This window comes from Atractosteus spatula, chromosome 2 (genome assembly GCF_055471065.1).
Source record: "Atractosteus spatula isolate fAtrSpa1 chromosome 2, fAtrSpa1.hap1, whole genome shotgun sequence".
NCBI classification, from domain to species: domain Eukaryota; kingdom Metazoa; phylum Chordata; class Actinopteri; order Semionotiformes; family Lepisosteidae; genus Atractosteus; species Atractosteus spatula.
Genome location: NC_142707.1, coordinates 68,390,684 through 68,418,128, shown reverse-complemented (window position 1 = coordinate 68,418,128; position 27,445 = coordinate 68,390,684). Strand labels below are relative to the sequence as shown.

At 38.4% G+C, this 27,445-nt stretch overlaps 1 protein-coding gene across 10 annotated transcripts in view; it reads left to right on the top strand.

Annotated features, from left to right (window-relative positions):
* Positions 1–27,445, top strand: part of filip1b (filamin A interacting protein 1b) — a 58,279-nt gene that overhangs the window by 13,894 nt on the left and 16,940 nt on the right. For all 10 annotated transcript variants that reach the window (XM_088937439.1, XM_088937416.1, XM_088937424.1 and 7 more), the window contains exons 2-5: positions 7,380–7,667; positions 12,516–12,689; positions 13,037–13,215; positions 24,046–26,860. In XM_088937439.1, coding sequence (XP_088793565.1) covers positions 7,386–7,667; positions 12,516–12,689; positions 13,037–13,215; positions 24,046–26,860 — 3,450 coding nt within the window. In that variant the 5' untranslated portion in view covers positions 7,380–7,385. The remainder of the gene's footprint in view (positions 1–7,379; positions 7,668–12,515; positions 12,690–13,036; positions 13,216–24,045; positions 26,861–27,445) is intronic.

Below are 27,445 nucleotides of genomic sequence, written 5' to 3'. Positions count from 1 at the left end.
CTATCAAAAAACTAAAAATAGTCACGTCACTGTCCTGAAAATAGCAATTTTATTTTTCTTGGGTTCTTTTGCCCTGATTTTTAAATCCGTCATGAAGAATGTACTTTAAAGTTTTGTTAGTGTTACCATTCAATATTTTAATAATTATGACAGTAATGTTAGGAATAAAGACACAAGGCTTGTTTAATTTTATTTGTTCATTATTGGAATATAAGAGTCATTTAAAGTGATTTTTCGACACATTTCTTGGGAGGTTATCTTCCAAGAAAAACCTATTGTTGAAAAATAATAGTGATACCTTATTTGAATAGCAATGAAGTATTTTCAAGGCACTGGGGTACATCTCTAAAACCTTTGATAACCCTTCAACTGAAGTATGATTCAGAGAGAACCCCTTTTCTAAAGAAAGACAGGATCATATTAGTGTGGTAAACCAGGAAAGAATTCAAACCTTAAACTTAAAAGAGAGGCTAGGAGGTACCATACTTCTTAAGATTTTACATTGCTCTAATGCATTTTAACGAGGATATGCTTTTGTATTTTGTTTAAGAATACATATAACTGACCGGCAGCAGTTCAGGTCGGTCAGATGAGCAATGGATGCTTGTAATCAGACAGGAGTTCAGGAAAGTGACAGCTGTGGGGTACAGAATAAATTAAAGATGGTACAATACTAAATAACAGAATCCATCTGTGGAGTTTTGGTACTCTGCTTATTGCTTTTTTGTCAGTCTGGCACATTAATTAAATACACAAAGGGTATAGAAACCTTTGTATTAGGTTATAATCTTCACAAGTATCCAGTTTTGAAACCTTAATTGAGCAGGAGATGATAATTGCTAACTTTCTCTCTGTGACTGTCAAATGGTAGGACCATTTTATTATACTGGTAAATTCAGCAGTTGAAAGCACAACTGTGGTTTTGTTTTGCACAGCAATGCAAGAATAGCTGCCTGAATGATATATTAGAAGCACAGTGTTGTTAGTTATCCAATTAGCATGTTTAACTTGACTCCAGAAGTCCTTCTTCTCAGCATAGTGATTGAACTTTCCATGACCTCATTACATTTGTAACAATGGAATGTGCCTCCCATGAGAATGAAAAATGGAGTAATATTCTTTAGCATCACGGAAAAGGAACAAGTTTAATAAAAGTGGCCTGATTAGACATAAGTACAATAACTGTCCTGGGAGGCAGACTTCGGGTTTGAGAAACAGCAGTCAGGAGGTGGCTGTGGGAGTTTGACGTTTTAGAGTTTGTAAAGGACTGGAATTAATTTTTAAAGAACAGGCAGACAGGACTATTGAATCAAATCCCATAAGAGATCCTTTATTGATAGGGACATGAAATTAAAATAGGCTTTTGTACCTTTCATTGAGAGATTTCTTGAAATTATTACTGTTATAAATATATAAACAGTATATATAATATATACTGTAAACAGTACAAACAATATTGTACTGTGTTATAAATATATGTGTTTGCTTCTCTCTCTCAGTCACAGTACTAACTCCTCACTTTCACTCTCTATATTGCTGTCAATCTATTTCACACTAGCACAGGACCTTGTCTGCAGCCTGAGATAAGCAATAGGATGCTCAGCAAATCTGAGTCCCCCAGCTGGTTTTTAAATATGTGTGACATTCTCTTAATCCTGGATGCTTCCCGGACTCCTACAGTACCTGTCTCAATGCATTTTTTTACTCTTTGACTTCCCTGAACTGCTTTGTCAGTACGGTACAACAGGAAATGATCCTTTCTCAGAAAAGCTCACAAATATGTCAGCAAATAAACTCATTAGCTGGAATTCAAACACTGAACTTGCAACTCAGCTCAAGGCTCAGGTGTTAAGCTCCCTTGAGAAATCAATGTATTTCTTCCTGTTCAGGATCCATCTGTAGTCTCAATAGTAGCTCTGACGGGATTTCCCAAACATGAGATAACATCCACGTGACTTTAATTGCACATTACAGAAGACGGGGGTAAAATCTGTTACTGGATACAGCAATAAATACAGATACACGAGGTATTTACATAAACATCCTTGAAAGCCCTAAAAAACTACAATAAAACTGGGGCTATGCACTGCATTTTCCTATGCTAGTATTAACAGTAATTTAAAAACACACCTTGTTTTCCCAGGCTATATTATCTTTGCTGTCTGCCCTATCTTTCTTACACCCGAAGAAGGCTCCACAGCCAAAACGCTGTGTTTTCTTTCTTCCCTTTTCAGCATGGAATAAACCTTTAACTTGTAACTTAAAAACACTGAATTATCCCTACAAGTTCAGAAGACATTCACATAAGTGTAAGACATAAGGTTGAAGGACTCCTTCAAAGACACTGGTGTTAAAAACAAAACATTGAAAGCTGTTAACTCTGCAAATTTACATATCACTCGAAATTGAATGTTTTATTTTCAAAACCTCTCCCTATATAAAGTATGCAGTACCTGTGCAGTAGATAAAAGTATCAGATCTTTTCATATGAAATGTTATTCCTTAGCTTGTTAGGTTTAACAATATTATGAAAACTATATTTATAAAATAGCCATTTTGGGGGTTTACTCAATATCAGCATGTCTTGTAGTGGTAAAGGAGTGGTAAAGGTACCAGGTGAATTGAGTTCACAGTTGGAGTACCAACACTTACAGTAAATCTACAAATGTACATCGTTAGAATGACTAAGAGCAATTTTCATTCTGTTATTGGTATAAAATGTTACAATAACACTGGCTACCTTATATTGGTTCTTATTTTGTTGCCTGAAAACCAAGATATATTGCCTTGAGCTGGCAATTTTGTCAAAAACATGGCACAGTGTACTGGCTGAAATAAACATTCCTGCGGTTGACTGTGGTATTTTAGTCCTTTTATGGTTATGCTTCTCCTGTTTTTCTTATATACACAAGACTGTCCTGGATGCTTCTGCAAATTGACAGTAGAAATGAAAAGACCTTGATGCCTTACCATTGGGAACTTGTGGCTTAGCCCCGATACAACTATAAATAATTGGAAGATGAAACTAGCTGCCACTATTTGGTTGCCAGCATTTTATTAGCCTGAGTCACGCAGCAGTTTCATCAGGACCGTGGTGAGACTTCAGGAACTTTGTCCCCATTATTGAAGTGTCCTCTCTCTGTCATCGCACGGTGACTACAAGTATTATTTATGATGCACAGGCAAGGTTACAAAAATACCAGTTTGGCAAGCAAGCTCTTACAATGGAAACATAAGTCAAGTGTTATCAGTGGTTTCTATCCCAGGAAAAAAAAAGAGACAGTGTTTCTGATATTTCAGTATTGTTGACATTAGCAGGGTTCCACCCTTTTTAATGAATATATTTCAAATAAAGACTTGTCAATATCTAGATGTAAAAATGAGGAAAAGCCCTGTAAAGAAATAAGCCTGAAGCTCTATAACTCCTTATCAGCCTGTTTGAATATCCCGCTTGACAATGTCTCTTCCTTAACAGAGCTTGTGTGTGCTTCTGAATGTGCAGGGGTAATGGTAGAATTCATAGCTGAAGCAATTGTAGTATTTTTTTATTATGATTTCAGTAGATACATAAGAATTGTTGTTTCCTGGGTTTGTTTTCTTTAAGGTAGAGTAATCAGTGGTTCACAATACACCAATAATGTTTCATAAAACTGAAATTTTTAATCTGGACATCCTTTTTGAAGCAATAACAATAAAAGGACACACTAGCAAAATTAAGGATGCTTATTTTTCTTATTTAATGGAAACATCAACCTGACTCTTTATCCTTTAAAAACATTAGATAAATTGCTAAATTCACACGTTTTTCAAACATAGGTGACCAATGCCGTTACTCAGAATAGTGACTTTTCACAGTGTTTCACAGAAAAACAAATCATTTGAACACAAATTAAAGCTGCCGTTTCAGATTTTTCTCCCTCTCTCTAGGAAAAGAAGTCCTTAAGTTGTACCTTACTATCTTATCACTCTACTACAGTGTATACTCCTCTTAACTCAACGTCTGGTGTATCTGAAGTTGGTGCATGTCCTTAAGAAAGCCAATCTTTAATATGTTTGGTAAATGATCACTCCTTTTCTTGAATTTTCTCATTCATTCTTGAAATTGTGGTGGTTTTATGGGAAGTATCTGTGGAAAAAAAATATGAGGAAATGTTGAAAATTATTTGACACATGTTGCAATGTCGTTGGTTTTCAGGCAACCCATTAGAAATGGTGCTACACCATCTCAAGGCCAGTGGAAGTAAGGTGGTACTGTTTCAGAGTCTTAAATACTGTATGAGGTGGCTATTGGGAAAAAATTTTTACGTGGCAAGATGATAGTTTTCGTTAATAAAGACTATTGTTAATGACAGATTCCAGCCCAACACATTTCAAACAGTGCTGTAAGCAGGACTCATGGCTTTCATGGTAGTTTCTCGATAACAGAAGAAATGGACTTTCTATCAATAATTTGTCGGGAACATCTTTCTTTAATCAGGATTAACATAATTGTTTTATTATTCACATAGGTTTGTTCCTGCACATTGCTTTCCCGTTCCAGAATGCTTCACATGTTCCTCTGAGAGCTCTGGGACAGGCCTTGTAGCTGGACTTGGATCATGCACCTTATTTTGCCAACTAATCCCTCTCAGAATGATATAGCAAGTGAAAAATCAGCATGACATACAGTACATCTTTGAATATGATTATCCTTGCAATATTATGACTTGTACTGTATGAGTAAGAGGTCAAATGTTGCATTCGATCACAAGGGAGGTACTGCATATTTGTTAGTTATCTGTGAGCAATTATAAGTCCTGATGTCATACTTATACAAAGGCAAAAGCCAGATACCAAAAGACCACTCTGTCACTGTCAGAATGTACTACTTGTAACATTCATCATTACTTATTGAAGGTGTAGAAATAAATCTTGCTCTTGAATACATAGCCTTATAGCCTATGTACTGTAGGGAATAAATTAAAATGTTGGTGTACAATATGCTAAATACAATAGGGTGATTCTAAGTTCATTGCTTATAAATTTGAAGTACTTAAATTACTGTATCTGTTCTAAGAAAAATTATATTTTATGGATTAACGGCTTCTTATTGATGACTGCTGTCACGCCAAAATATAAAAATTACTTATGGAGATTTGGTCCAGGTTACATTTCTCTTATTCATAAGAACATTAAACATTTTTAGCCATTTAGGCACATACTGTTTCCTCTCAAATGTAAGACAGCCTGACTCAGAAAGTGTAAACACAGGAGTCGAACACAAGGATGAAAAATCATTTCAATACATCATGGTGCTGTGGTAAAAGTGGCCCAACATGAGAAATGAGTGCTTACAGAACAGGCAAACGAGTTACAGCTCTGTATGTGTATTTAGCCCAGTGCCTTTCTTATTGACTACTATAGTATGTTGACTTTGGATTTAATACAGACAGATATAAAACTTAAACTATGTACTAAACATACATAGTTTGACACACTCAACAGCTTCCTCTAGCATCTGTGAAAGCCTTCACTAGAACTAGATAATATAACAGCAATTATGGGCTATTTTAAGATATCATAATGTAAAGTGGAATTTTGTAAGAGCAAACCCTTAAGAGTGACATTACTCACAAAAAAATGTGATCACAAGATCAGTAATCAAAATGGCTGCTTTATTGCATTACACAGTGTACTGTAGGCCTTTATAGTCAAATTCTGCAGATGCACGTATCAATACAGTAATTTTGTTATGAAATTACATTTTTATACAGTTTCATTGTACACACAACAATTGAGTTAAAGGTGGAAATCATGTATAATTTAGTCTAGAAGAAAAAAAGAGATTGCAGGTGGAAAACAAAAACAAAAAAATGGAAGTATTTTTAACTTAACTTAGCCAGCAGCCATATCACTCTGCAGCTCACAATTGGCAGCCCACTGAAGCTCAGCAGGTGTAAGCCTGGTCAGTACCTGGATGGGAGACTCCTAGTAAAAACTAAGTTTGCTGCTGGAAGAGGTGTTAGTGGGGCCAGTAGGGGGCACTCACCCTGCAGTCCATGTGGGTCCTAAAGCCCCAGTATAGTGACACTATACTGTAAACAGGCGCCGTCCTTCAGATGAGATGTAAAACTGAGGTCCTGACTCTCTGTGGTCATTAAAAATCCTGGGCCGTTTCTTGAAAAGAGTAAAATTTGGTGTCCTGGCCAAATTTCCCATTGGCCCTTACCAATCACGGCCTCCTAATAATCCCCATCTCTGAACTGGCTTCATCACTCTGCTCTCCTCCCCACTGAGAGCTGGTGTGTGGTGAGTGTTCTGGCGCACTATGGCTGCTGTTGCATCATCCAGGTGGGGCTGTACATTGGTGGTGGTGGAGGGGATACCCATTACCTCTAAAGCGCTTTGAGTGGAGTGTCCAGAAAAGTGCTATATAAGTGTAAGCAATTATTATTATTTTTTTTACCTAAGCTGTAAACTGAAATCTTAAGATTGTTAATATTGTTGTCTTACCATGAGATGAATGAGAGACACTGTCCAGGGTACTGAACAATTCTAATCAATTGAATGATTGCATCTTATCAAGCAGGTTGGTGGCTGGAGTGATTTATCAGCATTGCTAAATTAAGACCAGCTATTTCAAGTTTGCCTGTCATATTCCATTTCATTCATTTTTAACCTATAGTTTTCCTGACAGAAAACCCAACCAGCTTATTCCTTATCAACATGAATAAAATACACAGATTTGCTTTATCTTCATCTGAATACAGTAGGGTCTCAACATTCGTGAAGGTCTGGTGCAGAGAAATTCACATATAACCAACTCCACCTCATTACCGTCAAATAATATACTACAGTATATACTATATATGGTTAGAGGACATACATAATCATCCCATAAATGATAATTAAATTACTAATGCATTGATTTTAAGCTAATTAAAATATCACTGGTCAACTAGAACAAACAACAGTAATCAAAAACGTATAGTAATCAGCTAACCGGGACCTCCTCACACAGAACCTGGAGCGTTCGACACAAAACCAAAACAAGGCCAGGCTGGGATGTGGATTCTGGGTGTGGGTACCTGGGCAGGGAGCAGGGAGAGGCTCACTCACAAGCTACATTTGTCTCACGATCCTCGTCTTTTGGGCAGCTAATTTGAAAGCTGTGCTTAACAACCTTCAGCTCGGTTTCACCCTGCTCAGCTCTTCTTCCATACAAGACTGAATCTCGAATAAGTGAATTCGTGAGGGTTAAGTTTGCAGATGTTGAGACCCTATTGTATAATTATTTAGAAGTCACTTGGAGAGACTCCTTCATACACAGTAAAGAAAAAAATGATATGCTGTACCCGTTTTTAGACTCTTCAGGCCAAGTGTTGCTTCTCTCTGCGCAGGTGAAGATGAGATCCAGAAACAACGGGGAGGAAAGCCCAGCCAATGGGGAAATGAGCATCTCCCAGCCCAGCAATGGCACATCGGAAGAAGAAGAAGATGGAAACACCCAAAACCCTAAGAAGAAAAAGAACAAATCTCGACAGCAGAATGAAGGAGAGGTGATGGTCTCAGGAACAGTCAAAAGGCACCAGAAGACCTCAGAAGCCAACGACCAAAGAAAGGGATTACTAGACCTTTCCAAAGATGATCTTCTGCGACTCCTGAGTGTTATGGAAGGAGAGCTTCAGGTAAGAGGGTAATCTGGTATTTATTTTGCATCCACCCAAGCCTGTCCTGTGTCTTTTATTCAGGGTGCTATTTAATATATTTTGAAATTACACGTTAACGAAAGTGTTACAAGCTTTTTAGCCATGCTGGGTTTAATTTCTGCATAGAAATGCTAAGAGTATTCAAACATGTGGTAATGAACAATATTTTGTTGAATATGTGAAAAACAATATGAACTGGTAAAATTGCTGAAATTCTTTTCTTACCTCCTGCTTTTGCCAAAACCAATAGCTATCGTTGATATTTTACCAAACATACGTAAAGTAATCAAAAAGGTATAGTAATCACGTACATAGTAATCACATACACACAAAAACTGACAGTCAATACGTAAAGTGTTACTAATAAGCTACTATTTAAGAGTATGGAGATGTAAATATTGCTACTTTAATTAATGGATTTTTAGATGTCTTGTTTATGATTGTAAGTGTAGAGAAATCATTCTATAGTGCTTTCAGCAGTATTTGGTTTTTGGAATCTATAGTACAGTTTTACTTTGCTTGCTATAAAAAGTAAATGGTTGAAAAACCTTTTACACTAAATATATATGCTAATATATATATAATGAATCGAGAGTAACATATACTGAAGAGTAATGTTTTGCATAGTTTTAATATATGGGCAACAGAGTTTTACTGTAGCTCTTACAGGTAATATATACTGAAACACAGCACCTGCTCTCAAGCCATTACTAATTGCACAACCCTAACTGATTGACCTGGGCGGACGATATGAAAGGTTATACCATGAATATATCTAAAATAAATATGAATATATCATAGTAATATATCTATCATGAATATAAAATTTAAAAAGTGTGTAAAAAAACATGGAAGGTATAAAATGAATCCTTTGAACTGGCATTAATTTTTGCACACTGACATGTTAACATTGCAAAATTATGTGACTCATTAATAAAGAATCAGGACACACATCTGAGAATGCTTTTGACAGAAACATCTCAACATAAAGTCATTAGAGCATTCAGGATACATGTATCCAACAACATCAAAAAAACATCACAGCTCTTCACCCTACTTTTTATCCTAATCTGATGCTTTTTGGTATTCCTTTGTGAAGTCAGCAGTTATCTGCTTTTACTGTACATAAATTCATAAGATGGAAATATTTCACAGGCTTTACTATAGCATTGACAGTATGTACAGGTGTAATAATAAGATAAAAGTGCATTGCATCATTTCCACATTTTTACATTAAAACTGTAGTTTTAATTTAATTTTAATGCATATTATGTATGGTTTCCTCTTATGATGCCTTCTGCCACTGAGCCCTGGCCGTAGTATTTCAAACAGAGTGTAGGAGGTTCATGCGGCTCAAGGCCATTCTTCAGAGCCCTATCATCTCCACTTCTTTCCAACTGGTACAATTCTGACCTGTTGCAGCAGGTGGACAATGTTTTGAAGATTCAAAACATTACGCACAAACCTTTTGTTAAGGAAGGATTAACATTCTTTCCTAAAAGACGACCTGTTAGAAAACGTATAACTTTGGGGAGTAATCTTCTCTTTGTTGGACAGATTGCTGCCTCTCATAACATATGCTTATACTGGAAATGTTTGGCTCCCAAAGCATCCTGCAAATAACAGCCATTAATCTCTATCTGTGCCCACTGTAAGCTTTTAAACATTTCCTGATCAGAGATAGGGCCGGAAACAGGAAACTGTGCACGCATTGTATCAGACATCAGGCTTGAGTTTAATTAATCTCTCCTGAGAGGCAAGGTGCAGACATTTGAGACATGTTGATAGTGCTTCTCTGCTGTTATAGTATTTATTTTTCCATTGTGTCATTAATGTTCCAATATGAAACTGCAGGAGCCACTGGCACAGGTTTCAGAAGTAAATGAATTTGATGCTTTGAGGAAATGTATGGTGCAACTATGCCTCATGTACATTCCCCTAGGCAATAATATGCAATGTTTTTTTTCCCCACAAATCAATGTAACAAAGAACAATAAAGAGTTACTTTCAGAATGAGCAGATGGTATTAACACATCAATATGCATAATCAATAAGTGGTATACTTATTAAATAAGCCATGATGTTATAAATAGTAAGCTGCTCATTGACAACAGAACTGGCACTGGAATATGTTAGAATATGATATATTAATAGAAACAATAACAGTTTGTGCATGGCTAATGTTAATGAAAAAAACCATGAGTTATTAATAATAGCACAACTGACAGTCAAAACAACTGGATGACATTTAATATACAAAAAGAGGTAGAACAGAGAAGACCTTCAATAGTATTTCCAAGATGGTGAAAACATAGGACGTGGGTGTGAAGGTGAGAGATGCTATTATACAAGACAGAGAGCAAAACATTGGATAGGAAACTGTCTGAAAAGTAAAACAAATCTGGAATTATTGAGAAACACTAAGAATCTGGCACAATTGTAATGCTTCCCAGAAACAGACATCCTAAGAGACTAGCAGATGCAGCACACAGAAGATCACCCAAAAAGGCTCAGATCAATCCTCTATGTATCATACCAACTGTAACATACTGTATGTATCCTGACTTGTTTTGTATAGAAACACTATATAATCTGAAATCTAGGGTAGGCAGACATCATGTGTCTGATTTTATAAGTCTTAAGGAACTTTGTAAGCAAAAATGTTCTAACATATCTGCTGACAGATGATAACAGATGTGACTAAATATGTGAACTTGCCATGACCCTTAAAATTAATTATGATATTTATTCAAATTATGTCAGCTATTTTTGTATCTGTACAGAAGCTGTAAATATTTCAAGGAAGGAATACCAAGACTTACATTACCGCCAATATACTATATGTATGCTGGATTGTGTATACAGTGCTCGGTCAAAACATGACTCAATACCGTAAAAGACTGTGAGCCCATCTACAGTGGTGATTACAGCTGCCCCACATTACAGGATCATTTCCATTGCCACTCACCCCATTGCAATGGCTGCGGCTCTGCATGAGATGTAGTAAGACTTCTTGTAGTTTCCTTGCCTTTCTCAACTGTTCATCACTGCCTGTAAACTTAAAAGTCTGTCTGAATTGACACATTAGCCTGGTCTGCTGTTGCCTTCAGCAGCCTGAGATGAGCTGAGTGATCTCCTTTTATTTGAATTTCAACCTACGCTTTATATAATTAACCAAACTACAAAATATACTTCCTTTCTTTTGATGGTGTAAAAAATAATGTTTTCTTAGTAACTTCCCAATTACAGTATGTTCATGCCAATGCCTAGCTTTTTTGTTACCAAAATCAGTTGCAGTCCGCAGCCACTGGGTGGAAACAGTACTCTTTTTTTTAGCAGTCCACATTTCATTAGGTGGGAATATGGGTGATTCTCTTACAGATTCTCTTAATAGCTGAAGGCCCAAATATCCGTAATTTATTTTTTAAAAAATGTCTGAATCCTGTATTTCCTTATTCCAGTTCTAGTACAATATTAGGTAGGTACAGTCACATTCTTAGACTTTATATTCTTTGAATGCTTTCTTCCTATACTAAATGCTTTCTCAGAAAAGGCTGCTGTGTCTCAGATCCAGAAGCATGTAGATTAAAATAGATGCCAAAGCATTTGGTAAGAGCGCAATTCTTCTTCTTCTTATTGCCATCTTAATCACACACCATCACCCATTACATATTGTTATTACATACTGTACAGAAGTAAAATTTTGCTGAAAACACACAGGAACATACTGTAGCACTCTCAGGTTCACGTGGGTATGCGCCATCACCGCTGCCACCTCAGGTCGGCCCCCCACCGCTGGGGACTCAAACCCAGGCCTCCAGCATCACTCAACAGGGACCCAGCCAGTTGAGCTAAAGGGAGATCTCCCCTCAGCCTAGTGGCTGTGGTCCCTGCTGTTCACAGGGAAGGGTGGTAACTTCACCGCGCTGGCAAGCCTGCTCGCACAACCTGTAATGTCGGCCGTATGCATTACAATACAGTATACAGGACATAGTATGTAATAGTAATGACAACAACTAAAAACAGTGGCACTAACAGCAAGAATAACAATTAGAAAGTCCCAACCAGGGACTTTGTTTTTGGGATTGGCTCCGGATTCCTGTGAACCTCACTGATAATGGATGAGTAATGCAGAGCAGTACATCTTCATGTTTGCATTTTCTTCTCGGCTCATGCAATAGTGGGATGAAATATGTAAAAAGTATTTGGCGTGACTCGCCTAGGTGAGGGAATGGCAGCCCAAACCCCTCCTCACTAGTGTGAGGAATGAGCCAGGGAGCTGCTGCAAGGGTGCAGATGAGGTGGCAGGAGGGATGCGAAAGAACTATGTGAAGGGAAGACCTGGGTACGAGACATATATGAAGAGTGGGAGTGTTTGAAATTAGCAATGAAACATCCTCCCGAAAATGTGTTATAAACCCCACTGCTGTCCTGAAGAAAGAATAATGTTTTTGAGGAAAAAGGTGGGATTTCCAAAACCTACCTTTCCAGGCCTCAGGGATCAGCCCCATCTAGTGGTTTATGTATAGAATACAGTAGTATACATGACATGTAGGTAGTTTATTGTAATCTAAATGATTAAACACCTGCCCCCATATAAGCCGCACAGCAAAGGTGTGCTATTACATCATTAATTATCTGAAGAATATATGAAATATCAACAGTTTTATATTTAACAAAGTGGGCATCTTCGCTTCAGATGGTCGCATCATATTAGCTGTAAACCTAGAGAAAATGAAATTCTGCAGTTCTTGGATTTTCTCTGCCACCTCCCGTATTTCGTGTCTGGGTGGAGGCAACGTGTTCATTCTATGTTGCGTCCTACAGGCTCGAGAGGATCTCATCCACATGCTGAAGACAGAGAGGACCAAATCCGAGGTGCTAGAAGCGCACTATGGCTCAGCGGTCCCAGACAAGGCTCTGCGGGCCCTGTACAGAGACGCTCTCCTCGCCAAGTCCAAATCCACTGGGGACGATGTGTATGAGAAGCCCATAGCAGAGGTACTGTTGTGGAAATACAAGTTCAACTGTAAAGAGCTTCTCAAACTCCTTTGAGCAATGCTACTTGAGTGCAAATATACAGCTTATACCCATGCAAGAAGTGAAAGTCAAAGTTAAATCTATTTGTTAATATGGTATATGGCATAATATGAATATCAAACATATTATTTATAGGTTTTTATTTTTGCCACAGGGCAGGAGCTTGTAGGACCCTATTTTTATGGTCATATACTAAACAGGTGAAAGCTCATGTAATCAATAATAGATATAAGTATACATTTAAATTCAATGAAAAGAGTCCACACTTGAACAGGGAAAAGTGGAGACTTGACTTTTCTCGTCTCCAGCTGGACAAACTGGAAGACAAGCACAGAGAGACCTACCGCCGCATGCTGGAACAGCTCCTTCTGGCGGAAAAATGCCACCGGCGCACCGTCAACGAGCTGGAGAGCGAAAAGCGCAAACACGCAGACTACATGAACAAGAGCGACGACTTCACCAACCTGCTGGAGCAGGAGAGAGAGAGGTTAGAACTTGGCTTTTTTTCTCCCTTCTGAGGCACCGGCTTGAGTGGACGGTTCTACTTACAGGAGGATTTTTAAGCTTTTTTACTCCACCTTTCTGAACGATGGAGTAAAAGCTGAAAGGCACACATGGACATGTTTTTATTTAATTGAAAAAAATTGACCAATTTTTACACTCCAGCAAAAATGATTGAGTTAGTCAGTTAATCTTAGTGTGCAGTGACTAGGTGCATGGAGAGTGTTTGGATATAGACCTCCTACTGAATAGAGTCCATAATTATTTCTTAGCTGCAAAGAAGATGTGATGATATATAAAGCAGTACCCAGAAAATATACAGGAGTTGAAGAAATAATTTCCAAACCATTTTGTCTGTAGCGCCCTTTGAGCTGTGTAATAGCATCGGAAATCTTTATATTGGAATCTACCGGGTTTGTGAATTCAGAATTTAAATAAAAGCAAAACTCCATCTTCTACTCTAAACTGACAGAACGCAGCTAACAATCACAAATAACTAGAATGAAAGACCACCCGTTTCCCTTCAACAGGTACACAGTGGGAGTAGGCTAGTGTAGGGGAGATAAAAAGCACAAAAGGCTGCACTGCTGTGGATTATAACGTAGTTTATTATAAGACAAGACCTGAGGCATGCCTCTGGTCATATCCCTGTTAAGGGTTTAGTGTCATCCTCATGAGTAAGTGGGGAGCTCCATGCAGCAGCCCCAAATTGCTCAAGAAGCTGCTGATGTCTGCACAACTCCCCGTCATTTACCTTTTTGTTGTTATTGGCATTTTTGCGCTGAAATAAAGATGCACGCCGTGCAGCAGTGTTCCAGGCTTATGGCACAGATTCAAAACCCTGAAAAGCTAGGACACAACTGGAGTCTGCCTAACGTAACTCAGTCTGATGAAGGACACGCAGAATGTGATTTCTGTAGATTAATCAAAGCTTGTGTACAGTAAGTTGATGTGAGTCATGAAAGGATACTCAACGATCAAAAAGTAACCACAGTGTATATACCGACTTAATCCTTACTATTTTATTTGCACAGCATTCATGTTGCTTGTACCATTTGTGCTTACTTTTGTACTATTTTACTAGGTTAATTCGTTTTGCCTTATTGTAACCGGATAACTACGCCCTGTACTTACACTTAATGTAGGTTTTTCTTCCATCAACAGAAAGATGTTCATTTCCAGTAATGGTTGCCCCAACTAGCCAGAGTAGGGAAGCAATAAAAATTGTTACTCTGTCATATTTATGTCATGAGATTATTTATATTGCTCAATACACCAATTTATCTGAACCTGTTTAATATGTGTTTGGTAACCACGCCACCATTTCTGAAAACTAAAAGAACAAGGGATTATGTTAAGCCTCGACAGCTTTGGTAGTTATCCCAGTGAAGTGCATTTGCTTCTGCTGACCATATCTCCAGCTGTGAGTCAGTTTTGTTACACTCCATTTCTCCCTGTTGAGAGAGGAATTGCAAATATGGCATTCTCTGGGATAATCAGGCTACCAAAGCTTGTTAAAGAAACAGCTGCAATAAAACTCCCAAGTACTATCAACAGTGTTTTCTACCATGTCCACATACCATATTTTTAATAGTTTGGAAAACAGCTTTATTATGTACATTATTGACTTGATAAAAGAGTAAATGGCAGATTAAAATAATTGCCCCACCTATATTTTAAATAATAAAATCAGAACTCTGCTCTTGCTAAGCCAAGTAAGATCTAAACAGTTTTTCTTGTTACAAAAGACAATAAAAGTTCACTAAGGTTTTATGCTCTGTTCAATCTGTTGTAGAGATATCAGGTCTTCAAATCAATGGTTGTTTTTTATTACATTAATATTTGGTGGTATAGGAATAGCCAAGAAAAGTAAATCTAATTCAGTTTTTATCCTACTATTGCATTGCATGTGTGCCACTTAAAAAGCACATTATGAAGGAATTATTTAAATTTATTATTTTATAGGTTCCTCCATGTTTCAAATAATCTCACAAAAACGCTTTTTCAGATGAGCATATAAACAGTCTTTATTTCTCAAGGGTTAGAGTTGAAATGTCTTTGATTTGTAAAGAGTGAGTCTGATCTGGGCTTAAGTTTTATTTTAAAGTTGTGTTAAAAAATAAGAGCTCACGGGTGTAGTTATTCGGCCCTCTCTCCTACATGGGTTTTTCCAGTTTTCTGAGTGCATCCTTCTCCCCTCCCAACAGGAATATTCTGATCTTTCACCACTCTGTGATAATACATTCCTCTGTGCTTCAGTCACCCTAGTATTACAGCACTCTGGCTGCTCTTGTGGTGATGTCATGAAAGGCCTCTGATCACCTGCAAAGGGAGAAATAAAGAATTCTTTTATTAAAGAGTCCTACTACTGAAACATTTTTTTATTTGTTTGTCATGTAGATTACAAAACCTTACTCTTTCTTTCATGGCTCATACTTTAATGTTTAACACACCAAAATCTCCATTTACTGTACCTATGCTTCGTACACAACAGAAATGCATTGTTCACAGGATAAACGCACATTAAAAGGCACTAATGAGTGTTAATTACTGTGATTCAGTCACCACATTGTAAAATAAACTAAAGTGTGTTAAACCAATCACTATTGTTACATTTTAAATTACAAAATATTTTTTATAGTTCCACGGCATTTACATTTTGTCACGGCGTATTATTGACTTTTTAAAAATAATGGCAATAAAAAGCTTGTGAATTAAAACATAGCCTATTGATCTAATACTGGAAATACTGGATACTCCGCACAACTATGCGGAGGCCTCTTGGTATTCCTCTGCTGTTGGATCTAAAGATGAGTACATTATTTTGTTCACATTATTACATGAGATGAGTACATTATTTTGTTCACATTATTACATGAGATGAGTACATTATTTTGTTTTGACCTCTCTGGGAGTGAATCAACACACAAATGGGGTTCTAAAAAAGTTCTAATACAATTTCGGGAGTAAGGGTGGATCCTAATTTCTGACACTTCCACTCGCTTGAGTATAATCCCATTCCCCACATGACACCCCATCTGTACCCCTGAAGCAATGTTGTGGCTCACTCCCCACAATCTGAGGGGAGACCGAGGAGCCTCATCCTTGCCAAATGCCAGTTCCTTCAGCCAGGTAAGCGACACTAAATATACTCTGCGTATGCCATCTCTCACTTGTATTTATTGGGACCTAACCCAGCTGCAAGCTTTCAATAGACTCTGTAACTATACAGGTTTTAATAACCACCGATATTTTAGCAGCAGCTGTAAAATCATGAGGGTGTTCCAAAGACTTGGGTTTTTTTCTCGTCCGTTTTCCAGTTTAAAAAAATGAACTGAACATTTTGTACAAAAAAATATTGTGACCAAACAATGTTGGTCACACCAAGTACTGTAGTCGTGGCTCCAATGCAATTTCCATTTCAATTCAATGCAATATGAGGAGCACAGTCTGACTAAACATCAAGACCACTATCGGACTTCCTCCCTGAAACGTTACACGGCCACCTTCTCTCAATACCAGATGTATTAATAGTGTAGATAAGGTACAAACATCTATCATTTTATTCTCTCACAACTGTATGTTTTTGTACATCAGGACATCATGCCAGATATAATTCTGTAGCCACTGACACACATGTTCAAGTGATGAACAGGTGTGTTGAAAAGAATTCCAGTGAGGACATGCAGATTCTGAGCTTCATGTTTTGAGCGTTTAAGGGTATGGCTGTCTACTGGTGGTGTCTGAAGTGTCTAAGCTGTACAATAAGAGATGTCCTATAGAGCTAACAGGGCAGTGCAATAGTTAGTATTACCGTCTCTACTCCAAAGTTCGCCTCCACCTTGGGGCCCCTGTTATGTGTGGAGTCTGCATGTTCTTCCTGTGTTTCCTTTCCAGAAAGATAACAAGGGGCTTTCATCCCAGGAGAATGGTTTCTGGTTTAATTACAGTTTTAAGGTCCAAATGGTCCCCTTTTAATTTGTGACCATTCTGAAGGGAGATGATATTACAAGAAACATGGTAGACACGACAGTCATGGAACTGAATCCCAGTCTTCTTTCTGCGTGCCCTCGTACATGGACTTTAGATTTTAATTTGTTATGCTGTGGTGTGCAATGGTTTAGTAGCTGATACCACTAAGCATTTAAAAATATTATGGCCACCCTGAAGCGAAATATTAAATAAAAATATTAACTTACACAGCAGACTCCCAATGTGATTTAATTTCCCTTGCCTTCACAAAATGTCTCCTATTAAAGTGCGTTTTTAATTAATTTTAATTTTTCAAATACATGTGTCTCCTTAATACAAATAACTGCATCCATCAATCAGCAAATAAGAATCCTTTGTACATTGTTCACTCGGTTTTGGAACAGAAATGGTACTAATTTTATTTTCCCAGGCCACTGCGTATTCTAATTAACTCCCACAGCCTGTTCCAGATTTTCTTACTCTAGCCAATGTTGTAGTTTAATTGGCAGGATTATGGTAGATACATTTTAATACCTTTTCCCAGATCAACACACTAAATTAATTTAATTAATCTGTTGTTGCAGAGGTACTGTAGGGTGTTGTGATGTATTGGATTACTCTATACTTAAGTGAGACTTTAACACCATCATAACTGCTTAATACACACTACACTACATAAACATAAGACAACATGAATAAAAACCACACAGCAAAATAGAAATTCACATAAACATGAAAAGGGTGGCACAGTGGCGCCTTGGTTGGCATTGCTGCCTCAGAGTGTTGGGGCCCTGGGTTCAATTTCTGACCTTGAGTGTTATCTTGGGTATAGTTTGAACGTTCTCTCCTTGTTTCTTGTGGGTGCTCTGGTTTCCTCCCACAGTCCAAGGACATGCTGGTTGGTTTCTGGGGAACTTGGCCCTGGTGTGAGTGTGTCTGTGTCTGTGTGAGCTCTCCAATGGACCGGTGCCCCACGCAGGGTGTAGCCCTCCTTGTGCCTGGTGCTTGCTGGGACAGGCTCCGGTTCCTCTGTAGCCCCGAACTGGATGAAACAGAAATTGGATAGATCGATGAATTATTACTTTTGCCTATGGGTGAGCTGACTTTTTTAGACTCACAAAATTGTATCTAGCATTACAATAAGTACAAGAGTATCATTACAATAATAAAAACCTTACATTTCACACTCGGCAAAGTCCAGTCAATAAATCCTTGGCATTTGAAAGCAGAGCAGGCATATGTGGGATCTGTGGTAGAGTAAAGTAAGTAAATGGATCCATGAAATATGTACAGTAGGTTTGTGTATCCCATTGAGAAAAAGGGGGACTGATCAGAATGTGCTATAAAATACATGCCTACTCATGTACATTTGATCTTCTTACAGTTCTTTGCAGTACCCGATAGCATGTACCAGACATCCTGCAGCGTAGAATGGCCTTAGGTTGAATTCTAGTTTGCATTTCTTTCCAACATCCACTAAATGTCATAAAGTGCCCTGGTACATGTAGCTGACTTGGGAAAATCTAATGCACAAATTAGAATAGATTTAAAGTTCCTTTGATGTGGCTTAGTGATTACGGCCCTCACGAATCTCAGCATGTTGTTTGGAAACACTTTTAAATTTAGCAAGGTATTTGTGGCAAAACTAAATAGAAAGATAGAGAGATAAAGAGATCGATTATTATCCCGTGAGGGAAATTGCAGTACAACTGCAAACTGGCACGGTCAAAACAACACAGTGTAACGAAGCGATAAAATAATACAACAATACAATACAGTAAGTACAGCCAGTGAGAAGTGCAGTAGAAAGTTAAAAAATGGAGTATACAGAATTGCTCACAGTACAGAAGATACAAAACAAAACAGAATGTACAGTACACAAAGATACATATTGCACATTGTAAATATACTGCATAAATCCCCAGCATGTATTGCACAAAAATCGTTGTAAACAGGAAAACCGGCTGTAAACAGAGAATTAATGTTTAGTCCAAAAACAGGTCAAGGTCAATGTTGCCCCTGCCCAGACACACAGTGGATGAGTTGTACAGTCTTATGGCAGAAGGCAAGAATGACCTTCTGTAGCGCTCCCTGTCGCACCGTGGTTGGACTAGCCTATTGCTGAATGTGCTCTTCATTCTCACAAGCATGTCATAGAGGGGATGTCCATGATGGTCATTCATTTGGACACCATTCTCCACTCAGCCACCACCTCAGACCGAATGACAGAACTTCCTCTTTTGATGAGCTTGTTCAGCCTGTTAGCATCCCCTGCTCTAATCCCAGAGCCCTAGCACACCACAGTGTAGAAAATGGCGCTCGCCACAACTGACTGATAGAACATACGTTATGTAGCATCTTACTACACACATTGAAGGACCTGAGCCTCCTCAAGAAGTAAAGTCGGCTCTGGCCCTTCATGTAGATGGCCTCAGTGTTCTCAGTCCATTCCAGTCTATGGAATGTTTTTTTTAAATAAACCTGATGGCACTATTGTGATTCATTTGTTTTGAATAAAGTTTATTCTAGAAAGATCACGATTCACTTGTAGGAGATCCAAAGAACACATTATGCTTTTATGGGTAATTTCTTTTTTCTGACAATTAGCCAAATGTTTAAAGGTCAGGTGTACATATCTGACATTTGACACCCCTTGTGACTTCTGACCACATTGACAACATGTCTTTGATTTCTGGGAGTGTTATTATAAAACAAGGTCCTTGCTGAGCATCAGTGTGTGTTAATGGTGCTTAACATTGAGATGACAGAAAATGAAAAGACAAAACTATATTATAATAGCATATTTGGAATATGCCTTAAAAGCTGTCAGCAGACTAAATGAAAAGAAACAAAAACGTTTGCCTCAGCACAAAATTTGCATTTTTTTCATTTTTGAAAGTACCATAAATGATGGCTATTAATCAAAGCATTGAAATGATTTGCTCAGAAAGTTTCAGAAATAGTTTTGGAGGCACTTAACATTTATTATTTGGAAAAAATGGTTGTCTGCAACATGCTCTGCAATAAAATCTTGGAAAATATGTGTGACCTCTGATATCTAAACCTCACCTCTTCAGTTTGACTATTAAATCCTAGGTCTTTGGTTAGCCAATGGAAATATATGCATTACATATTTCTGCAGTGTTTGGTATTTTATTTTAAGTGGTCTTGATGTTTTTACAAAATTCAACAAATCTGTCACATTACATCACCTTAATCCCCTTCTATAACAATATGGTTATGAGTTATAATCCCTGCCTCATATTTACCTATATTTCTGTACATATGATAAAACACGGATCTTCTAATTTCTTTATATTTAAGGTTTAACAATACTGGATTTTTGCAAAAAATTTTAAAATCTGTTTGACTTGAAAATCTTGTATGTTATACCTTGTACATTTGCAGGGCTTTTTGTGCTTTGAACTACTTTCAAAACTACAGTATATGAGAGACCTGTAACAAAACTTAAGTGGGTTACATTAAGATGTGTTTTTGATTTTTCTGAATAAGTCTTAAATGATAAATTCTAGATTAATTTACCTATCTGTACCCAACAGATCTTTCTTGATGGCGCCTTTGCCATTCTACGGTATATCAGCAGTGATATTGCAGGCTCTGTGGTTTTATCATTAAAAATTCTGGCACATTTTTCTACTTATTGTAGGGGCACCTCAAATGAGTTGCAGAAGGTGTATATTTGTGTGACAAAAATAAAATGATTTTAATCACTCGTATTTAATAATAAAGAACACTCTATTTTTGAAATTATTGCTGTTGACCTTTCAGTGTTAAATGCTTTTGTATGTGTCTGACTGCCATATAACAGTTCAAGGTCCTGCTCAATGATGATTGTGATTTGCAAAGTTATGATCTATGTAATTGTCAGGATTCCTAAAGCAATACCTTACAAATCCATTATACTTCTTCTGTACTCCCAGTTGGGGCAACTTTTAACAGAAATAGATGAGTTACAATACTGGGAATGATTTGCGTCAATTTTATGTTTACTTTGTCTATTAATTTGCCATGAAAAAGCTGTTGTGAAGAGGGTATTTGTTTTAAACCTATGCTAGTTAACTAATAAATAAAAACGCCTTCCCCCTCACTGGAGAGTCCCTCCCCTTGCTGTCCAAACTAGAGCTGTTCCTTATATGGAAAGGATGACATCATCACAGAGTGGTCCAGTGCTATTTTACACAACATTCACCTTTCATTGTTCTGATGACATGGTTGGAATGTGATGGCTAATTCCCTGTGGAGTAGGGGCCCAAATCGACCCTGCCAAAGTCTCTCCAGCACAGTGTTTGCACATTTCAAAACATGTTAGGCATGGACTTACCTGCAATGCATCTTGTGTAGAAGGTAAGAATGCAAAAAGTTACTACAAGTTTTAGGATTAATGCTTCTGCAGCTGCTGTGCCTTGTGGCAAAAATATATCTGTGTCTCTTGCAGCATTAAAAGTCTTCATTATGTTTTTGTGTAATGAATAGAAGGCAGCAGCACTGAACCTTTGTAGTTCGTGAACTTGAAGATTCAGCACATGAGTGTGCTATCCGTGTAATTGAACTACAGTATAAACTTCGCACGATTTAAAGGACAGGGGCAGACTCAGTGGAGAAAGAGGCACGCACTCAAAGGCAGAGTAAATCATTCACTTGCATTTCAGTTTCGGTGACGATCTGAACAGAACAAAAACAGGGAGACCACTTTGTTTGGCACGGCGGCATGTTTCTGCTATTACGGCTTCATGTTCATTCAAGTGCAAGAAGCATGGTAACCTCAGTCTGAGAATCACATGAGAGTTCAGTTTCTAATCTGACCCCCTTTGTTCCTTCTCCTATCATGCCTTTTTAATTTATTCTGCTTCTCTGCACTACATCCCAGCTTGCAGTACAATACTCGCTCACTGTTGGGCACAATCTTTGTAGTGAAGATCCTTTATTTCTTGTAATGGAAGTTCGACAGACACATGTAAATACAGCATTATGGAATCTGCGTATATTAATATTAGTCCGGTATATAAACGTGTTAGTGGTCAAAATCACAGCAGCAGCTATAAGTCTCACTACAAAATGTGTATGAATGAATAAGTGTATGTACTGTAAAGCCCAGACTAATAAATGCTAAAGTGTATTTGCTATTGCCAAAGAAAATAATTGATTTATTTTACTAGCTGTGGATGACTTTACCTCCAGCAGCTTTCAGTACTTACAATTACAATTGCAGCCTGTAAGTGGGCAAACATTCCACTCTCAATCAAAAAGCTGCAGGAAGCTTTTCAGAACTTGAACTACTTAAGGCAGGTAAGTCCTGTTAAAACCTGGGAAACCTAGGTTTGTCCAGGTAAAACTTGTGACAATTTTTTCTATTCTGTGACACCATTACATTACGGTACTACGTTCCTGAGCATAGTCTACACACATCATATACTCTTATGGAATTGGACCTAAAAGCTGCTTGAAAAGAATATCCTCCTAGTAGTACACAAAGTATAAAAATGTTAAACATAATCTAAATCCACATAATTTAAATTGCTAAAGAGCGAGACTTCAATTTGTTTTGCTTGTTCATTCATGGTTTTGGCTTATAAATGCTAAAATAAATGTTTTACTCTTAAAGACAATATTTCATGCAGTTTATAATAAATGTACCACACCTTAACCCATGTTTCAACTTCTTCTTAAAACTGACACTGATGGAAAGACAATATTTCTTATTATAGGGTACATTCATTTCAAACACCCCTACCAAAGTGGTCACTGCCTGCTGAGTATGCACTAACTGGCAAACAAGTATGCAAATCGTGAGCCACAGAGAGAGAATCTGTGCTTGAGCCATAAGGTTTTTGGTTGTCATTGCTGAACCAGACTCACGGCACGTCAGAAGATGATTGGCTGAATAAGGTGGCAGGTGGGAGGGGCCTGTCATTTATTCCTCCCCCTTTTCTGGTCTCTCTAAGGACAGGAGGTGCTGCTAGCAGAGCTTTGAAACAACTGGTGATGCCAAACTAAGTGTGTAGATTATAATAAACCATTCAGGTTATTATATACAAAAAGGTAAAGCCTCTGTGCCTTTTATGACCAAACTCACACATTTCGCCTGCACACACATTTGTTATGACAGATGCCGACACGTTTTCATTATTTTAAAAAGAGTTAGTGCTGCACAACTTAAAATGAGAAATGAAAATACACATTGTTTTCCCAAGTACTTCATCTGAGAAAAATGCAAAACCTAAAGAATTTAAAACGGTGTAAATACGGCACTTTAAAGAACATTTCATACATTTCATCCCATTATCAGAATGTAAATGTTGTGATGAAGGGAAACCTTTAAGGGAAAAAAAGATAAAAAATGTATTACCTGCAAAATAAACAGATACATTTCTTTTACAGAGGCACTTGATGAAGAGATTTGGGGAGGATCATTTTTCTTTTTTGCAGAATATTTTGCAATTATGTGTCCTGACATGGACACAGTTTATCTGTGATGGGTGTGGGCAGGATAAAGACTGAAATCTTCAATTCATGGAGGACTGCTCTTTGATGTCACACAACGCAGTCCACTGATATTGTCTGGTTACATGCAGTATACTGTTTTTCATTGCGATACTTGGCTGATAGTAAATTGCTTTTTTCAGGTTTCACAAAGCTAAATGGCATTAAATGGCATTTACCTGTATTTTGATGATGTTATGAATTGACTTTAGGACTATATTTTTCAGATTTAACATTTTTTGATTTTTATTTAAATCAGTTTACTTCAAAAGGGTCTCCATGTGACATGATTTGGCCTTAAAGAGAATAATTAATGAAATAACATGTCCTCCCTCCCTTTCAGACTGAAGAGGCTTTTGGAACAAGAAAAGCTCTACCAGGCCCGGAAGGAAAAGGAGAATAACAGGCGTCTTGAAAAAGTAAGAGAGGAACTGGTGAAGCTGAAATCTTTTGCACTGATGCTGGTGGACGAAAGGCAAATCCATATTGAGCAGATCGATCAACAAGCCGAAAAACTTCATGATCTCAACCAGAAATTGCACGAAAAGGAGCAAAAACTGAAAGTGGCCAGTGCCAAAGCAAAGGAGGACAACCAGAAACAACTGAAGTTAGAGGTTGAACTTGAGCACAAGGTTGCAAAATTTGTACAGGAGCATGAGGAGATGACAGCGAAGCTAGCCAATCAGGAGTCTCAGAATCGCCAGCTGCGCCTGAAACTGGCCAGCCTGACGCGGAGGATCGAGGAACTGGAGGACGCAAACAGAATCCTGCAGAAAGCAGAGGAGGAACTGCAGGAGCTGCGAGATAAAATCAGCAAAGGAGAATGTGGCAATTCAACACTGATGGCAGAGCTGGAGAATCTCCGGAAGAGAGTCCTGGAAATGGAGGGGAAAGATGAAGAGATAACTAAAACAGAGTTTCAGTGCAGGGAGCTGAAGAAAAAACTCCAAGACGAAGAGAACCACAGCAAGGAGTTAAAGCTTGAAGTGGAAAAACTTCAGAAGAGGATGGGAGAACTGGAAAAGTTGGAAGAGGCTTTCAATGTTAGCAAATCAGAATGCACGCAGTTGCATGCTAGCTTGGAAAGAGAAAAGAACTTGACAAAAGATTTAGCCAGTGAGTTAGAAGTGGTTAAAGCTAGGGTGAATGATCTTGAGTGTTCTGAATCCAGGCTGGAAAAGGCTGAGATGGGCTTAAAGGACGACCTGACAAAGCTGAAGTCATTTACGGTAATGTTGGTGGATGAAAGGAAAAATATGTCAGAGCGGATTAAACAAGAAGAAAAGAAGAGCAATGATTTGAATAACATGTTTAAGACTGAACAAGGAAAGGTGATGGAAGTCACTGAAAAACTTATAGAGGAGAGCAAGAGGCTTCTCAAGCTGAAATCTGAAATGGAAGTAAAGGTGAGCACTCTCACAAAAGAGAAAGATGAACTGAGGATGAAACTTGCTACTGAAGAGGAAAAGTCTAAGGATTTGAGCTCAAAGGTAAGCCTGATGAAAAAGAAGCTGGATGCGTTAGAAGAGGCTGAAAAGGAAGCAGCTAGAAGTAGACTTAAAAAGGAGATAGGCAGGTTTGCAGATGCATCTGGACAAGATGACAATAAAGTGAAAGAGCTAACGTCGGAAATTGAAAGACTGAAAAATCGTCTGAAGCAGCTGGAGGTCGTAGAAGGTGATCTCATTAAAACCGAGGATGAATATGACTTGTTGGAGAAAAAGTTCAGGACTGAACAGGACAAGGCTAACGTGCTCTCTCAGCAGCTTGAAGAAATGAAGAGTCAGATTGCCAGAAATAAAGCGATAGAAAAGGGAGAGGCAGAGAGTCAAGAGGCAGAGTTACGTCAAAGATGTAAGCTGGAGGAGGCAAAAACGAGAGACCTACAGAATGATGTTCAAGCGCTCAAGGAAAAGATCCATGACTTGATGAATAAGGAAGACCAGCTTTCTCAGTTGCAGGTAGATTATTCTGTTCTTCAGCAGAGGTTTATAGAAGAAGAAAATAAAAAGAAAAGCATGAGCCAAGAAGTTATCAATCTTACCAAAGAGCTTGAGATTGCCAAAAGGTACAGTCGTGCTCTTAGGCCCAGCATGAATGGAAGAAGAATGGTAGATATTCCTATGACTTCTACTGGAGTACAGACTGACGTGATAGCCAACGAAACTGGTGAGGAGGAAACACCCGCTGTATTCATTAGGAAGTCAGTTCAGGAAGAGAACCACATCATGAGCAACCTCCGGCAAAGAGGGCTGAAGAAGCCCATGGAGAGGCCAGCTGTGCTTGACCGCTATCCTCCAGCTGCCAGTGAGCTCAGCATGAGGAAGTCCTGGATCCCCTGGATGAAGAGAAAAGACATGTTTTCCCACAATGGCCCAGAACAAATATCCCAAACTAAGGTCGAATCTACACAGTCTGAAATAGCAGTTTCAAAACCTCCAGGGCAACCGCTGCATATTAGGGTCACTCCAGATCATGAAAACAGCACAGCAACTTTGGAGATAACCAGTCCACCGTCAGAGGACTTCTTTTCAAGCACTACGGTTATTCCCACCTTAGGACTGCAAAAGCCACGCATTACAATCATTCCTACCAGCAACACAGTTTCTCCAAAAAGCAGGCCAAATGAAAGCACTGTGAGTCCTGACCGGGCCATGTCCCCTGTTACGATCACAACTATCTCCAGGGCTAAATCTCCCGAAAGAGGCAGGGCATCTTTTACAGACAGGCCAATGTCCCCCATTCAGATCATGACTGTCAGTACAACAGCTGTGCCAGATGTCTCGGTCTCCCCAGAACCTCAAGAGATGACCATGGGAAGAGCGGTTTTCAAAGTGACTCCCGAGAAACAGACCGTTCCCACGCCCATCAGGAAGTACAACTCCAATGCCAACATCATCACAACAGAGGACAACAAGATTCACATCCACTTGGGGTCGCAGTTTAAGAGGCCTACGAGCACTTCGTCAGAAAACAGTAACCCCACGATCACGGTCAGGCCTGTCACCGTGATGACTGAAAGCAAAGAAGCTGCCACAGGGACTGTCCTGCGCTCTCCTCGCCACAGCACCCCTCCCAAGACACCCACCAGCAAAGTGATGAGCAGCATCACCATAACGCCTTTCTCCTCGGCTTCTCCAAGACCCACACAGTCTCTGGTGAGTTGTGGGAGCCTAGATACTCAAAGGCACCTCTTAGAAAAGTACTTTTGGAGTTTTTACTGCAAAGTGCAGCCAGTACTTCTTCTGCTAATCTTCCAAAAATATTTGTATTTTCACGTACTCCATAAACAGTTACTACTGTAGGTGATTTTCAAAATGCTTTCCTCCTGAGCAAAGTTTTTCTACAGACCTCCATAAGACCCAAGTATTGACCCAACTGAGGAAGAAGAATCTAATGTCATGATATTATTGCTTATGTACAACATGGGGTCTACCAGGGTTACAGTAGGTGCAAATAGCAAGGATAGCAGATAGTGAGTATATACAGTAGATGGAATATATAGTGTACTGTATGTACATAAAATGAATTTGGTGTCCAAACCTCAATCAGTTGTAATTCATTTGGAATTAGAATTAAAGGAACAAAATGTGTTATGGAAACTTCACTTAGAGTGCTATAATGCTAAGTTGTCAGCTTAGCAAAAATAAACCCATATTCATAAATGTGTCAAATGATTGAAAGAAAATCTTGTTATAAATTTTAGATTTTGTTAAAGGGTATATAAAAATAAACGCACATCC